This window comes from Trichoderma breve, chromosome 5 (assembly GCF_028502605.1).
Source record: "Trichoderma breve strain T069 chromosome 5, whole genome shotgun sequence".
NCBI lineage: Eukaryota > Fungi > Ascomycota > Sordariomycetes > Hypocreales > Hypocreaceae > Trichoderma > Trichoderma breve.
Window position 1 is genome coordinate 1736599 of NC_079236.1, and position 16405 is coordinate 1753003.

The 16405-nt window shown below is 52.0% G+C and overlaps 4 protein-coding genes across 4 annotated transcripts; all 4 read left to right on the plus strand.

The window, feature by feature from the left end:
• Window positions 1–2243: 2243 nt before the first annotated feature.
• On the plus strand, window positions 2244–3947 carry T069G_08209 (uncharacterized protein; the record flags this gene model as incomplete). The annotated part of the gene is made up of 1 exon (XM_056175419.1): window positions 2244–3947. The coding sequence occupies one exon, from the start codon at window positions 2244–2246 to the stop codon at window positions 3945–3947; it is 1704 nt and encodes a 567-aa protein (XP_056026368.1).
• Window positions 3948–4861: 914 nt separating this feature from the next.
• Window positions 4862–7480, plus strand: T069G_08210 (PIF1-like helicase domain-containing protein; the record flags this gene model as incomplete). The annotated part of the gene is made up of 3 exons (XM_056175420.1): window positions 4862–5632; window positions 5717–6092; window positions 6183–7480. 3 exons carry the CDS (start codon window positions 4862–4864, stop codon window positions 7478–7480), a joined length of 2445 nt encoding a protein of 814 aa, XP_056026369.1.
• A 1767-nt stretch (window positions 7481–9247) lies between these two features.
• T069G_08211 (FDF domain-containing protein) lies at window positions 9248–11577 on the plus strand (the record flags this gene model as incomplete). The annotated part of the gene is made up of 3 exons (XM_056175421.1): window positions 9248–9365; window positions 9470–10524; window positions 10573–11577. 3 exons carry the CDS (start codon window positions 9248–9250, stop codon window positions 11575–11577), a joined length of 2178 nt encoding a protein of 725 aa, XP_056026370.1.
• A 2017-nt stretch (window positions 11578–13594) lies between these two features.
• On the plus strand, window positions 13595–16069 carry T069G_08212 (palH/RIM21 domain-containing protein; the record flags this gene model as incomplete). Its single annotated transcript, XM_056175422.1, has 4 exons — window positions 13595–14870; window positions 14922–14978; window positions 15027–15871; window positions 15953–16069. The coding sequence occupies 4 exons, from the start codon at window positions 13595–13597 to the stop codon at window positions 16067–16069; spliced, it is 2295 nt and encodes a 764-aa protein (XP_056026371.1).
• Window positions 16070–16405: the final 336 nt, after the last annotated feature.

A 16405-nucleotide genomic window follows, 5' to 3' on the forward strand; every position in this document is an offset into this window, starting at 1 on the left:
GGGGGGCTGAAGTTGGATGTTTTTTACACACATTTGCTTATATTTGTTTGCTTTGGCACTGATAGAAGGCGTGACGGGCCAAACGGTACGTGAGGCGTGTTAGAGTCACTCGAACAACTTGGATTTAGCAGGCAGAAAGCATGTAGCTACATGAATTCCACGATCCCATGACGACCGCGTGCTTTGGTCCTTGCTACGTTTATTGGCCCTATTTTACTTGCTCCTTTTGCCCGATCTACGTTGTACACTGAAGTCGAGAGATTGGATGCTCTATGACAAGTCGGTCTGCTATCAGGGAAGACAAGTGTTTGAGAAGGATTACATCTATCTACGACTGATTGGTGATTTTCAGTGTGATGGGAAAATCCCTCACACCGCAACGTCGATGAGTCTCATTGTGCGGCATCTAAGAGTGTGCAAGTTGGCCATCTAGCGGTGAAGTTTGAACAAGGCGACCTTCTCTCTGCTCTATACTACCTATTTGTCAGGCCGTGCCCTTTGGAGTTGATTCTAGCAGAGGGAACGAATAGGCCGACAAAGTTGAATGAAAAGAGGCAACCAAAAAGCAAAGCGCCTTGTTACGTTTTGCTTGCCAGTGCATCACCATCCACAAACTGCCACGTCAAAGAGGCTTGCGGGATTACCCACTGAGTCATTACACTCGAGCCTCCATTCGAACACGATCGTCGCGTCTTGTTCTAATCAGCTCCCACTGGCGGCTGTGTGGACGATTCCGACGGCCAGCGTGGCACGAGGATGCCTGGTTTCGGGGCTGTCAAGTCCATGTAGATGGTTGTACAGAGTACCGAGTTTCTCCTCAGTGTAACACGGCGGGAAAAATCTTATGTTCCGTCTAAGACTTTGAAGCTACACAAGAGCACAGATGTGCTACTAATTCTTGTTATTGGATAGTCTCACCGTGCTGCAAACGGTGGGATTAGACACTTGGGGTTTAATGGGGATACTGTTGAGAACCAGGGACGCGTTCGCCCTCTTACATGTAGGGTCGGTGTTTCAGGAACTACGCGGCGTGTCGAAAAAGTGAGGCTTCACATGCGTGCAGGACATTCTCGACTCACGGCATTCACGGCGCAAACAATCGGCATCCCGTTTTCGATCGAACGGTGAGGCGGCTAGTTGCCTCATTGGAGCTGAACAGATCAAAGGTGTCCAAATCTAATGCGGTGTGTCGAACTGGTGGAGGGGGTGGGAAAGATAAGGCGTAATTGCTGTACACTGTTGATAGCGCAGGGATCCCTGCATATTCGAATGTTTCGATGATGATATCTCGCAGAATGTGAGGCGGAAGTGCTACTTTCACATGTTTCCCCTCGGACAAAAGGGTGCTGCAACACTTACACCAGAATTACTTAGGTGATCTAGTATCGACCAAGGGAAAAGAAATACGTGGTCTACATGAGGAGAACCTCCGTGTTTCATTTTAGTGAGGCTGATCTGATGCGATTAATATCAAGGCCCAGATGAGGTTAGAACACAGCTGCACCATGACAGCTGCACACTTAGACTTGGAATATGCACAACATCCCCCGCACGGAGGATTCCGAACCAAAATCCATCCAGCTCACCGAAACCAACCAACCAACCTCTATCTAAGTACCGAATGTAACATTCCTTTATTGTACATGTATTATACATGTATGCATACAAGTATCGACCCCAAGAAGGACAAGAACAGCTGGCAGCTTTCGCCTCACTATCCTGTCCGCAGAGTTGCTACACACCACACGTATTCATACTCGGTCAACGTATTTCGCAGATTTGCTTCTTGTGTTCCGCCTCACTTTTTTGTTAGCTGATTCTGCCATTTTTAGCATCGAGATGTAGACATAGACGTAGGTAGACGGAGAGATGGCTCGGCGTATATATATCGGGGTGTGTCTTCAATGTCCGCCTGTCTTGCCTGGCTTCAACTCTCTTCCATCATCATCAAGACAACATTTAAATACTACAAGTCAATTCATCTTTTGAAGGCTCATCTCAATATGATTTCAGGCTTGCCTGAGGGTGTTGTTCAGCTCAGCAGCAATCGCAGAGCTGGACAACCTCGTCGTCCCGAGCCACATCAATCCTCTCTCCAACCGCCAGTTCATCAAATAGGAGAGCGAGGCCTTGGACAAATGTCTCCTCCAAGACAATCCATGATGCAGCCCCACCCTTCATCATCATATAGTTCACATATGCATCCCATCCCAACACAGAATGCACATACCTTACATCAGCCAATGTCTGAGTCTCAACCGCGGCGAAATATCGACATAATTGATATCCGCGACGAGAACATCACCGAATCAGAAGCCCGCAAACGCCTCTCCTCTCTTATTGTCGTCCGTATGGAGAGATTGGCTGATCCATACGACCTCGACGATGAAGGCAACCCCATGCGTCCAACTTGGGACAAGGCAACACACACGGTACGAAGAGACATCTCCCAGGAAGATGCGAGACGCAAAGTCCGTGAGCTGAATAAGGAAACCGTCCCGGTGGCAGACAAGAAGAATGAACTTTCGTCGGCAATCCAGCGGCAGCTGGAGCATGCGTGGAATAAACTGGATAATATGGAATCGGACCCTCGCTTCATGTACACGCTCGCTCAGTTGGATTGGAAGTATAAGAGAGTCGAAACTAGAGGTCATGATAGGAAGCATGACAGAAGAAGCAAGGATAAGAAGAAGAGCAAAGAGAAGCACAAGTCCAAAAGGTCACCGTCAAGATCAAAGCCCAAGAAAGAGCGAGTATCGGTGACGGCATACTTCAAGAGGGAACCGGGACGAAATGAACATTGCTTGAAGATGTTGAGGGCCCAGAGACAAGAACATGGAAGCAGAAGTCTGCCTCTCAAGGGGCATCTGCCCATGGTGATCCCAGGTCAGCCACCTCGCCCACAGCCTGTTCAGAATAACACTGCCCGTTCTCTACCACACTTTCAGACTCACCAGCCTGCATTTGATCCTCAGGTTCAATGTCGTTTCCCATTGAGTCAGCCTTCAAATGCCTTGGCCGCTCGTCCTAATGGATCTGCCCCTCCACCTCCTTTTCCTCCTCCTCCGCCTCCTCCATCTCAGCCAGCATTGTCATCATTGCCAGCCCGGATTTCCCCTTCCGCTCTCCCATCAATTTCTTCGCGAAGCAACCTCTCCCAAGCAATCGAAGCCCAGAACCGCAGGATCCAATCAAACGCACCTAGAATGGAGCGCCAGGCTACATCAGGGTCGCACAACTCCAGAAGCTCCGTCACCTCCTTCAGCTCTCTCTCCAGCGAAGACTCTGATGATGACATCTTAACACCAAGCTCGTCTGTTGGCCACAGTCCTCCTCAACATGAAGGGCAAAGAGGCCGAAGCAGGTACCGCCAGCATCAGAATGGAGGCGAGTCCGTTGCGCTGGAAGTAGCCCGCCGTCAAAGGCCAGCTGACAGGTTCGTTGGCATTCCTCCTCCAGCGCCTGATCCTATCAAAGCAGTGCCAGACGCAGAGATTCCGAGGCGCGTTGAACAGAGAGCGTACCGCGAAGGCGTCATGGATGCACCTGGAATGGCAAGATCCATGCCTACGGGGAACATAAACTCATCACGCCAGCCTCGAATCGTACAGCCTCCAGAAAGCCAGAGATCTCTTCCCCATCACTCAGCACGACACTCTCTGAGCAGTCAAGACATGGATCGATTGGGAGAGAGATTCAGCCGGACATCATTAGCAGATGAGCCGCGAAGTCGCCCGGAGCCACCAAGGCGATACCGCGATGATTCCGATGACGAGATTATGGTACCTGGATCGAGTCGCGGTCCGTGGAGAAGGCAAGATGCTCAGAGATATATGGCAGACAGGAAGCGTACAAATCAAGATGCGTGGGATTTGGGTAGTAGCGGTCCGTTGCGATATGGGGAGAGCCAAACGAGAGGTACGAATTATGGAGGATATGAGAGGTGAAGAAGGATGTTATTGCAATTTGATATCGGGTGTTTTACATTTGTCGTAGTTTGTTCTTTACGCTGGACAGCTCATTACGTAGCTTTTCTTTGGCAGCCAAACTGGCAGTATGACTGAATTAAAATAACATTAAGCTTTTCAGCCCTTGAATTCAATAAATTATGAATTATTGCCTTGCAATTCCGGTGATTTGGCTATGTTATAATAAGATGTCATCATGTTTCTTCTCTGCAGGTAGGCAACATTATATTACCTGTTGGTGCACCCTGTATATAGAACCTGATTTCTCCATCAACACCATCTTCATCTAGTAATCGAGTAAATATACTACATATAAACAACTACTAGTATCTATTAATTTTTCGGAATACTGTCTATATTGGATTTCTGGATGGCCACTCTCTTGACCCGTTGGCCAAAAGTTCGACGCTGTAGGTTAAGTTTAGGCATGACGCAACTGCCTATCAGCAGAGCTGCATGGACTCACACACACACACATCGCTATTAGCCAGGTACCGTCTAACCCCTCAACTGTTGTTACACAGAATATTTTACTCGATGGTCCGTTGATAGAACAATGTTCAACAATACTTCTCTTATTTTTCTTCTTCTTCTTTAAAGACTTGTTACCAATACCAAGTGTACATAGTAATAGATGCTTAAGAGCGTGCAGCATTTAAAGTGGTCAATCGCGGATGACTAAGCATGTCGTATACAAACAAAATAAACCAAAGCTTGCATGGATACGCGATCCGCCCAGCGCGTTGATTGATTGCACAGGCCCTAGACGCGCCTTCATCAATATGCACTAGCAGCATCTCGATCTGACAAGTACCAGGCAGTAACTGATTGATGGTGGTATTGGTTCGATACTGCTATTCTTCCAGGCCTCGCCTCCCCCCCGGCACCTGTATATGATCTCTATCTTCAACCTCGCTGTCCGACCCTCGCCGACTTCGCGGAGCCTTCAAAGGGCAGCGCACCTTGCCCATGTCCACTCGACTCGCCCGTCTTTCGACCCGATGTTTGCAAAGGCTCACAAGACGTTCAAGGCCAATGAACCCCCCGGTCGCAATGCCCTAGCCAAGCAGCTGTTCCCGTCCAGCAGCCCTGCGGCTCCCGTGACCGACATTCGAGATCAGCTCAAGAAGCCCGTGGCCAATGCTAACAGCGTTTCTGCCTCTGCTTCTGCCTCGTCGGCGAGGACAGCCCCGTTTTCGAAACCTCTGCAGGACCGATCGTCGGGCCTGATGCAACAGCAACGGTCCATGACCACCTCGAGCAGCGCCGCCTCGGGATCGTTGGCGACTCTCTACACCAATTCGGATTCGTTCAAGGACGTCGATGTCGTTGACCTTACTGGGACCGACACAAAGACAAAAGCAAAGATTCAGGAAGTTTATTTTGAAGAAGATGATTTCAGCGACGATGCGGACCTCGACCTTGATTTCAAGCCCCCCTCTGGGGTTCCCGTTCTCCCCGACCCAAAGCCAAAGCCGATAGAAGAAGATATCCTCCCTCCGTCTTCTGCTGCATTCCCGCCGCCGACTCAAGTATTAGACTGGTCCTCTTCTCCCACATCACATTACTTCCCACCTCAACCTCAAAAGACAACTGCTTCTCTGAAGCGTGATTCATCTGGAGAGAATGAGATGACGGGATTGCCCGCACCAAAGAAAAAGCGAGTATTGCCGGCAAGCTTCCGCTCAGAGTCAAGTGACAGCCAAAGCCAGGATGCTCCGGTTGCTGCGATTGCCCCGCCTACAAAGCCACCGCGCATGTGGGACGCTCCCGTCAGTGCCATTAACGAGCAAAAAAAACAGTTCAAGATTCAACAGGCAACGCGGTCAGAATCCCAAGGGCTAGACGAACAACCGCCCCAGTTTGGCAAATCCCACGATGGGGCTAAAGGCGATGCCATCCATCTGAGTAAGGAACAGGAGCATGTGCTCGACCTTGTAGTGAACCAGGGGAAAAGTGTGTTTTTCACAGGCCCAGCAGGAACCGGAAAATCCGTCTTGATGAGGGCCATCATCAACCAGCTCAGAACCAAGTATGCTCGAGATCGCGAGCGGGTGGCTGTGACAGCCTCGACAGGTCTTGCGGCGTGTAACATTGGAGGAATTACTCTTCACAGTTTCTCGGGTAGGCCACACGTTGACATTGCCGCAGGCCTAATGCCCGTCGGTTGATGGTTATCCAGAGAAACAAATATAACTAATACTTTGGGGATAGGTATTGGCCTTGGAAAGGAAGACGCAGCTACTCTTGTCCGCAAAATTAGAAGGAACCCTAAAGCCAAAAACCGATGGCTTCGTACCAAATGTCTCATCATTGATGAGATATCCATGGTGGATGGAGATTTGTTTGACAAACTGTCACAGATCGGAAGAACCATTCGCAACAACGGCCGACCTTGGGGCGGCATTCAACTCATCATCACAGGCGATTTCTTCCAACTCCCACCTGTTCCCGATGGGGACAAGAAGCGTGAAGCCAAATTTGCCTTTGATGCTGCTACTTGGAGCACATCAATAGATCACACGATTGGTCTTACACAGGTTTTCCGTCAGCGCGACCCCAAATTCGCTGCCATGCTGAACGAGATGCGACTGGGGCAAATCACCCAAGACACAGTAGACACTTTCAAGAAGCTTGCAAGGCCACTCGAGTTCAACGATGGTGTGGAGTCGGCCGAGCTCTTCCCTACGCGAGCACAGGTAGATGGGTCCAACGAGAGAAGATTGCGAGATTTGCCTGGAGCGCCAACTCGATATGATGCAATAGACACGGGAGATGTCAACATTCGAGACAAGCTCCTGGCAAACATGATGGCGCCGAAATCCATCGAGCTCAAGATGGATTCTCAAGTCATGCTCATCAAGAATTTGGATGGATCCCTGGTGAATGGGTCGCTTGGCAGAGTCATCGCCTTCTCTGATGAGAGAACATTTGACATGACCAACATGGACGACTACGACCCGTTTATGGACGACGCCATGGCAAAGGCACGCAGGAAGCTGAAGGCCTTTAGCCGCGAACCTGACCCAGACGGGTCAGGCATGAAGTATCCTGTTGTGCGCTTCATTTCCACAGATGGCGTAGCGCGAGTAATCCTTTGCCAGCCAGAGGAGTGGAAGGTGGAGCTTCCCAACGGAGAGGTTCAAGCCAAGAGAGTCCAGCTTCCCTTGATTCTTGCGTGGGCCCTGTCCATCCACAAGGCCCAAGGCCAGACTCTAGAGAGAGTAACGGTCAATCTGGGACGAGTGTTTGAAAAAGGGCAAGCTTATGTCGCACTTAGCCGTGCCACCAGCCAGGAGGGGCTGCGAGTCTTGGGCTTTGACAAGAATAAGGTCATGGCCCATCCGCGCGTCATTACGTTCTATAGGCAGCTCTACAGCGCCGAGGAAGCCGCGGCGAAAAGACCAAACTCGATTGCGGATTTTATCTCAAATCGGAAGGGCGTTGTAAATACCCAGGTTCGAGAGGTTGTTGACCTGGATTCGGAAGAAGAGCGCGCAATGGCATATTAGCGAGACTTTCCTTGTTTTGTCATGTCGAAACCGTAGATCAGTGTCATCTATGAAAGTATTTGTATCATCACTTCATCATTCTTACTATATGATTCTCCCCTTCATGAATATCTAGATACGGGAGTGAGGGATAGTTGCGATGTGGCGTCATCACCAGACTCAATTTTAAGGGGGTTTTAGACCAGCCCAATGAAAGACAAAAGGTCTCAACTTAATATAAAGTTGTCAATACCCAAGACTCAAGCCTATTCCATTCCGAGAGTTGCTGTCAGGTGCAGAAAAATCTTAGACAGGCCTGCATGTGCTTGGGGGCCATTGGGTGCGGACGGACGGAAACTCCAGGGGGGGACGTTGTCAGAGACGAAAAAACATCCACTTGATCCATAAAAAAAAAAAAAAACTGTTGAGAGACAGGGGAATATGAATCAGTCAGCGAATTAGTCGTGTCTGTGTCTGGATACGGAGTCGTATTACACTGGAGTAAGAAATGATGCTGGGAGTGAATCCCGCATAGACCCCACGAAGTGATGGATAGGATGACGGACAGCACAGGGGAAGGATGCAGTGAATGTGTACACGGAAGACCCGATGTGGTCATACTGTGCTCTGCTTATTCTGTTCTCTTACCATGTTCTGTTCACCCTAAAATGGTATCAATCGTATAAAATAAATAAATCAGAAACGCAGTCGGGGGGGCTCTTCTGCAAAAAGACACATCCATAGCTGTCCCGGGAATATTCTGGGGTATTATGCCAGATAGCATCCTCGTGGGGTGTGGTAACATTTGGTCAACCTAGACTTAGTAAGAGAAGCTCGAGCTTATTACTGCAGAGGGCAATCTGATCCATACGATGGCATCTGGAACAGTCATTGGAACACCAGAATTGGACTGAGAGTGTGACAGCGGGCTAGGGCGTGCCTGCAGGTGCCCGCACTGGTTTAGTGGCTGGCTAGGTGGGCAAGTAAGATCCAGTTGAGGCGTTGACTATGTTACCACAGCGCGATTGCCCGTGCTGCAGGGGGCTTCTTACAGGCTCTTCCAAGCTCCTACAGGGCTCCCACACAGCACCGTTTGGCCTAAGCATCAATCCATATCCAGACGCGAAGGGCTCTGCTCGGCAACCCGTTTGAGCCTAGCGCAGCCACATCCCAAACCGCTTTCTTTCCGCCCGCCAAAGTTGCCAGCCAGCAATCCATATCGTCCACCAAAATTTATCGTCTTCATCCTCTGTTTCGCACGCACTTTTCTCACGTTCTCTCTACCGAACCGGCGGAGGAGAGGCAGCACCGTAGAGGACTCCCTTTGAGTTTTCTCTTTGCCGCTGTTCGAATTGTCCCCGCGGCCACGACGACTGCGCTCGCCCTCCTCACGACTCGTCTCCGACTGCGCGCGTGTCCCAAATTCCTCCTGACGTCGTTGCATCTGTTCGGAAGCTGTCCTCCACCTGCGCTGCTCTTCGTGACAAGATACCACCGATCGAGCGCCGACCGCGCCTCCGTTGTCTGGGATTCCTTCTGGCCGATTACAACAGGCCCGAATCCATCTCCATTGGGACCGCCACGAAGCAATCATCTCGACTTTACTTCCCAAAGGAAGCCTTTGTTGTGAGGGCTTGCCAGGGTAGTGGTTTGTTCCTAGATGACAGCGTAAAGGCCACAAACGACGGAGATTGCCACTCCCTTTGTTCTTTCTGACCATCAGGGAGACGACACAGCCGAGCTACGAGGGATTGGACCAGCAGCTGCCAGGCTGACTTGCATCTCAACATGGCGAGCCAGTTCACAGGCCTGCAGATGCGGGTGGTGCTGAGGGATCCTGCTGAGTACATGCTCACGGGCACGGTGAGCGATGTGCAGGCAGGGAGCAGCCTCACCCTGACAAACGGTAAGCGCGTTCCCTTTACATTTTACTTTGTGTTATTTGCTTTCTTACTTTACGCCCCGAGGACCACGACATCGAGTGTGCACAAGACTAACCCACCGATACAGTATTCATCGATGCGACGCGCGAGTGGGTTCCTCACATTCGAATCGATGCCTCCAACATTGCCGATCTCGAAGAAATTGGTTGCGATGGACCGGATTCGAAGCCGCCAGTCCCAAAATACCCTACCCAACAGTCACCCAGTAAACCGCTGGTGCAACCACCCGCGCAGCCAACCCAACCCGCCTTTGTTGATCCAGCTATCCTGAGTCTAGGAAGGCGACCCAAGTCGAGTACCTTGAGCAATCAAAAGAACCCACCCGAAAAGCAAGGCGATGAGACCGACGCAACGGCGCTGCCGGGAGTCCTGTATGGTATACATGTGGGGCGGCCTTCGCTCGACTCGGGTGATGATGAGAATACTATTGTGGCGTCGGTTAAGGATTTGAAGATAGATCCAGTACGAGTAGTCATTCCCAAGGATGTGTCCACTAGTAAATCTCGACCCTCCAAGGAGGGATCAGGCTCCGCACAACAGCAACAGAAGAAGAAGGCACGGCGCCATCCCAAGGCCCATAAGGAGCATCTAGGCGAAGCGCAGGTAGCCATTCAAACCCAGGGACATGGAAAAGGCTGGCGGCAGACCCCTATTTTACAGAGCACCGCCTCTTTCCAGCCCTTTAGCTCCCTCAAGCGAAATGGCAAGGGCGTCAAGAATCTCAAGGACAATGGATGGGCATCTGAGGATGTCACCGAGGAGATGGGAGAGTTCGACTTCGAAAACAACCTGGCCAAGTTTGACAAGCACAAGATCTTTGATCAGATGAGGAAAGAAGACCAGGTCGACGATGCGAGCCGCCTTGTAGCACACAACCGCCGGCCTAAGCCCGGAACGGCTGGAGGCAAAAACCTGCACTACTCTGAGAATGTCCTGGATATGCCTTCGACCTCGCCGGCGCCAAATGCCGACTACTGGAACAGCGAGGCGGATGTTGGGGCTAACGGATCAGAGAGACTAAGCGGTCGTGAGCCCAAGAATGGCAGCCAGACTGGCAAGCGGCCCGACAGCAAAACTGGAGGTCGGCGTTCACAGTCACGCAAGGCGAGCACTGCTGCTCCGGTTGGATCGCAGCCCCTTAGTAGGGTCAACTCCAGCCTACGATATCAGGCATCTCGCCGCTCAAGCCCCACGACGGGGCATCGCAGCACCGACTACGAACAGCAACAGCACCAGCCCGGTCTCTACCTCATTCCTTCAAACCGCCGAGTGGAAACGATATCCACGCTCCAGATGCTCAATATCGAGAACATTGCCGCCAACGAGATTGGATTTAGCGAGACCCTGATGGCGGAAAATGCGGGCAGGGGCATCGCCGAGGTGGCAGTTACCGCGCTATCGGATCCGGCTATGAAAGTTCGGTTCGAGATGGTCGTGGCCGGAGCGTCAAGCGAGGCCACCGTGCGCTCATCTACGATTGTGATTCTTGCCGGTAACAACAAGTCAGGCATCCGTGCGCTGGCCGCTGGCCGTCACCTACGAAACAAGAACTTTGACGTGGTTGTGTGTCTGGTCGGCATCGAGCGTGAGCGCGACCTGCTGGAGGATTTGAGGCGGCAGATCCAGCTCTACAGAAACTTTGGAGGCAAGGTGCTGAGCAAGCACGACTTCTTCGAGTATCTTCGAAAAGGGTCTGCAGCTCCTAACGGCCTATCCATCTCCCTCATCATCGATGCGTTGCTGGGTCTTACCATGTCGTTTGAAGAGCTGAGAGTGGGTGATCAGGCGTCAGTGTACGAGCTGATGGAATGGGCAAACCGGAACGAGGCCTTTGTGCTGGCGGTCGATGTTCCTTCGGGGATTGATCCGACAAGCGGCAAGGTTGCCATCATCGACGGTGGCCACTTGTTCGTCAAACCACGCTACGTTGTCGCTATAGGAGCACCCAAGAAAGGGCTTCTAGAAGTCGTCACACCCCCTCTCCACGATGATCCCTCCCTATCAACGAGCATTGCGCAAGAGGATGAATGGCGCCTATTCATTGTTGATTTGGGCCTGGGCAGTGCAATCTGGAGAAAAGCTGGCACCAAAATACGGAGAGGCATCGAGTTTGACGGTAAATGGGTGCTGGAAATGAAGTACCGCGGAATCGAGGAGGACGAAGACGAAGACTAAGACCGAAAAACACACACCACTTATATACATATAGCTAAACGTTGTTACGAATATCAAGACAGAAGAACCAAAAACAGGATGGGAAAAAAAGGAGGGGACATTGGGTTGAGGAATGTGATAAAGAGGTTATTATGCATCTGCCTGGCCGGGGATCGGCTTGCGGAGGCTTCTCAAAAGGAGTATAATAGCGAACTGTAATTATAACACAGCATCATGAGGCGTCAAGAGGAGGTCGAATTCGAGTTTTCGACAAGAATGTATTCTAGCTTGAGGAGGGTTGATACCAATAGCAATACATGGAGGAGAGATTTCTAAACTGAATGGTTGGCTCGGTGTCTATTATTGTATTCCGCCTCAGGAAAGCTGCTGCGATGGCTACGGTACCTCTTCATTGGACCTATCACTGTACGTGCCAAGGTAAGGTAAGGTAGCATTGGCTCCCGGGTTTCTAGAAGGTGGTAAGTGAACAAGTACTGGGAGTTAAAGCACGAAACTTGCAACCGCGCGAGACTTGAGTGAGGATAGAGCAATGCCAAGACTGCGGGATAGCGGAGACAAGCTTTGCCAAGAAGACGGCGCGCTGGGCATGGGCAAAGACGCAAATGGGGGGGGCCTTCTTGCAATTCGCCGTTCGCGTTCTGGATCTTCCATTTTAAGGGGTCGCTGAAGATTTCTTGGGTTCTGGAATTATGCATGCAAGCACCTTAGTAGGGCCTCTTGGCTGGGTGGGATGGGTTCATGGCTCATCAATGCTTGTTGCTGCTGTTGTTGTCGTTTTCAACAGGGATGCAACTGGCCGGGGGAGCTGAGATAAACTTATTGTGCTACTTTATTTTTTCGATGGAGCTCCACAACAAGAGGGTGACAAAAGTTCGCTCGGGGGGCTTATGCCGACTTGCCTCTTTTGTTGTCTGGGATGGTTCGCCGAGACACGTGGGAGGGCGAAACTCTGTGGCCGATTGGGGAGTTTTTGGCTGTTGGATGAGTTTGATGCATGTAGGACGCTGAGCATTGGTATCTGCATCTGCAGCTATATCTGCATCTATCTATGCATGGAGTCAATAGCATATACTGTATTTGATAATGGAGGATGGAGGAGTAGTAATAGCGAATTGACGCGAAGCCATCTCTGACAAATGTTCCTACGACGCATTACGGCACAGTACCACTGTGCAGACACTGTACTGTGTGCCGCACCCTGAGCCACCGCCGAAGCCCATTGGCCCAGGCCCTTTGCAGTGCCCCATCCCCGCTCCCAGGACAGGCGCCGCACCACGTTGTACCGCCACCAATACAGTGCAAATTGCCAGCACCGATGTCCAGCTCCTCGAAAAGGGTCCCCAGGGAAGAACAACACCAAACTCCTCTCTCGGCCCCTCCAAAGACATTCGCTCCGTCTCGACGTTGCCAGATCGATCGCCGACATCTACCGCTTCAGCCTTGACGAGTACTCAACTACTGAACGAGACGACGTTTCTCTGCTTTTTGCGATTTGAGCGCACGCGGAAGCCCGGGGCTGAAACAAAGGGCTTTTTTTTCGCGATCGAATCATTGTTACAAAGTCTATTTTTGACAGCCGCCACTGATTGATATGACACTCGAATTGTTCACGCCACGCTGATATCGACGTCGACTAATATTCACTGCTGCGATTCGATTTTCGGCTTCCTCCAGACATCTCTCAGAGCGGTGCCGCTGACTCCGCCTGTCCGTTCGATTTCGCGGATCGACTCACCATCTCGTCAGCGTGTCTTAGATTTGCGAGGCTACCTGGAGTTTTGCTCCGCCTCTGTCCCGTCAAAGCAGGCGAAATAGGAGAAATAAGCATTGCCGGGACCTGCTTCGATATCACGTCCACAAGCATCTTCCATGGCGCACCCGCGATAGGACCCCCGACTGGTCACCTCCTCCCTTGTCGTCGCCGTCTTGCCGGCTGACTCTTTTCGATATCGCTTACGTCTTTTACGCTTTTTGAGATCCCGCTCTTCGATCCGACTCCGATCCCACGATAGCGGCCATGTCGATAACGGCCATGGCCAACGTGGCCCTCGCGGCTACGTCGTCGATGGAGGCGTCCATGGCGCTGTGCACCAGCACGTGGCTGCCGGCCAACGGCATCCTCTCACTGGACGGCCAGTCGGACGACGCCATCCTGACGCTGGACAACGACGCCCTGTTCCAGGCGCCCTGCCCGACGGCCACGATCCCGAGCGTCTCTGTCGCTATCAGCGACCCGGAGACCACCAGCAGCGGAGGCTCGAGTTTGGACCTGCAGGACCTGGGCGATGGCGATCCGGACGACAGCCCGCACTTTTCCGACTTTCGAGACCCCTTTTACGCCTCGAGCTTTCCCATCTGCTACGCCCTGGCGGCTACCACCGTTACCGCCTACATGCTCGTTATCATGCTTTTTATCACGCCACGGTCCTTTTTCGACAGTGGTGTCGTCTATCTTGGTCGCCCCAACAGCTTCACCAACAGCTCCTCGGGAGGTGTGAACATTGGTGGGCGGCCGTGGCTACAGAAACTAGCCGCCTTGACGGTCGCGATATCTCTAACGATTGCCACGGCGGACACATTCCGAATCGCAAAAATCCAGTACATATGGGGAGTGCAGAATGCAAAGGTGCTTCAGAACGAGGTCATGGGGAGCACCGAGCTCAAGGCCATCCGCATCGTGTCCGACACGTTTCTCTGGCTCGCACAGGCGCAGACGCTGATCCGCCTGTTTCCGCGCCATCGCGAGAAAATTATCATCATGTGGGCTGCTTTCTTCCTCATCAGCCTCGATGTCATCTTTAGCGCTCTCAACAGCTTTTTGTACTCTGACCCGGACAGCATTGGTAATTCCATGCCCAAGAGTTTTGCCCATCCCATCCCAGCGCTGAGTTACCTGTTCCAGCTAGCGCTGGGGGTGCTGTACGCTGCGTGGGTTGTGTACTACGCAATTATGAAGAAGAGATATGCCTTTTACCATCCCCTGATGAAGAACATGGTTTTGGTGGCCAGCATTTCTCTGGGCGCCATCCTAATACCAGTCGTCTTTTTTATACTCGATATTTCAAAGCCAGAGTTTACTGGCTGGGGTGATTATGTGCGTTGGGTTGGTGCGGCGGCAGCCAGTGTGGTGGTGTGGGAGTGGGTGGAACGAATTGAAGCACTGGAGCGTGAAGAGAAAAAGGACGGAATACTTGGAAGAGAGGTGTTTGATGGAGACGACACGCTAGAAGTAAACGCATCAGAACTCCCTTGGTCACGAAAGCGAAAGGGATACAAGGTGGAAGGTGGTGGAGGTGATGGCAGAGGAGTGATGGTTACGGAGAGGGAGCAAAGATCACGAGAAGGCAATGGCTGGCCTGGTGTACCAGCCATGAGCCGCCGAAGCCGGGAAAGAGAGCGTGGTAATGGACATGGCCGCGATGACGACGAAACTGGTGGCGGGACAACAGGGGAGAGGACATCAGGACATATCTTGAGACCGCCAGTGTGGCTCACGCGACCTGCCCCGGCCGTAACACAAGCCAGCAGAACAGACACCACCAGTGCTGCCAGCAGCACCGTTTACGCCGTGAGATACCAGGGAGGCTCCGATGCCCTGGCGAGAGCAGCCGATCTGGCGAGAGCGACTCAGATTCAACCCACGACAGAAGCCTCGAGGCCCGAGAATCACCTCCAGAGCCGCCATCATGCTGTGGAAGATGGGGTTTCGACAAGCCAGTCGCCTACATCCATCTCTCCAGGGGACTCTCCATCCGTTCACATTGCGATACGGGAGCCGGAGAGGTCGATGGATTTGGAGGCGAACTCTAGCTCGGGCGGCGGTCGTTGGCAGTCACTACTACGTCGTGGAAACGGCAGCCAGGTCCCTTCGCCGCTGCAATCGCCTAGAGGGCTATCAGATGCCCGGTCAACCTTTACGACAAGAGCCCGAATCGATACCAACCGATGGGATATCCGGAGCAGGCTGGAAGAGTTTGCTGTGAGTCAAGCTGACAGGATTCGAGAAAGGTTCCGGCCCACGACAGACACGGATAATCTCCCCGTAACGGTGATACCGGCGCCAGCACGACGAGGCGCGGCGCTGCAGCAAGTTCTGGAGGAAGAAGGCGAGGAACTAAGCAGCTCGGCGGCATCGGCCATACGGCGAGCGCGGGGATCCAGCAGCAGCAGCTCTTCCGAGGAGGTGTACGAAGTCAGGGGCCGGAATAACATGGCGCCCAACGCATACTCGAGAACGACAGCATCAGCGCACGAGAGGCCCATACCGCCAAACAACCCGCCGCTGTGGCCGGGGGTGCGCAATCGACATCTCTATGACGACGACGATTACTCGTATGACGATTCAGTAACGGAAACTTCGTCTGTGATTTCGCAGGAGCACGAGCACGCACATGGACACGAACGGGAACGAGAGCGAGAACGAGAGTCAGAACCAGACACTGGGCAAGACGACGGACGCACGATACCGCCAGGCGGGCCCGGTGCCTCATAGAGTTCTAGGGTTCTCTCTCTCTTTTCCTCCGTTGTGTTTGCGTGTTTTACCGTTACGAAGCGTGTAATGAAGTAATCTTGTCTTTGAGCAAGGCGTTTTTGGGGGGTCACGAATTTTTTGTTACTATGTATATGCGGTGTTTGAGTCCCTTTCTGATATTTTGGGAGAGGTGTATGAGTATAGTATATAAAAATAGTTGATGGATGGAGATATGGCGATGACGATACCCGGGGACTTTTCTGAGGAGAGTGGTTATAAGAGGTTTCTTTGGGAGGAATTATGTGTAGATGCGGGGGATGATTGATTGTGAGATATATGTATTTAGTTTATATTGAT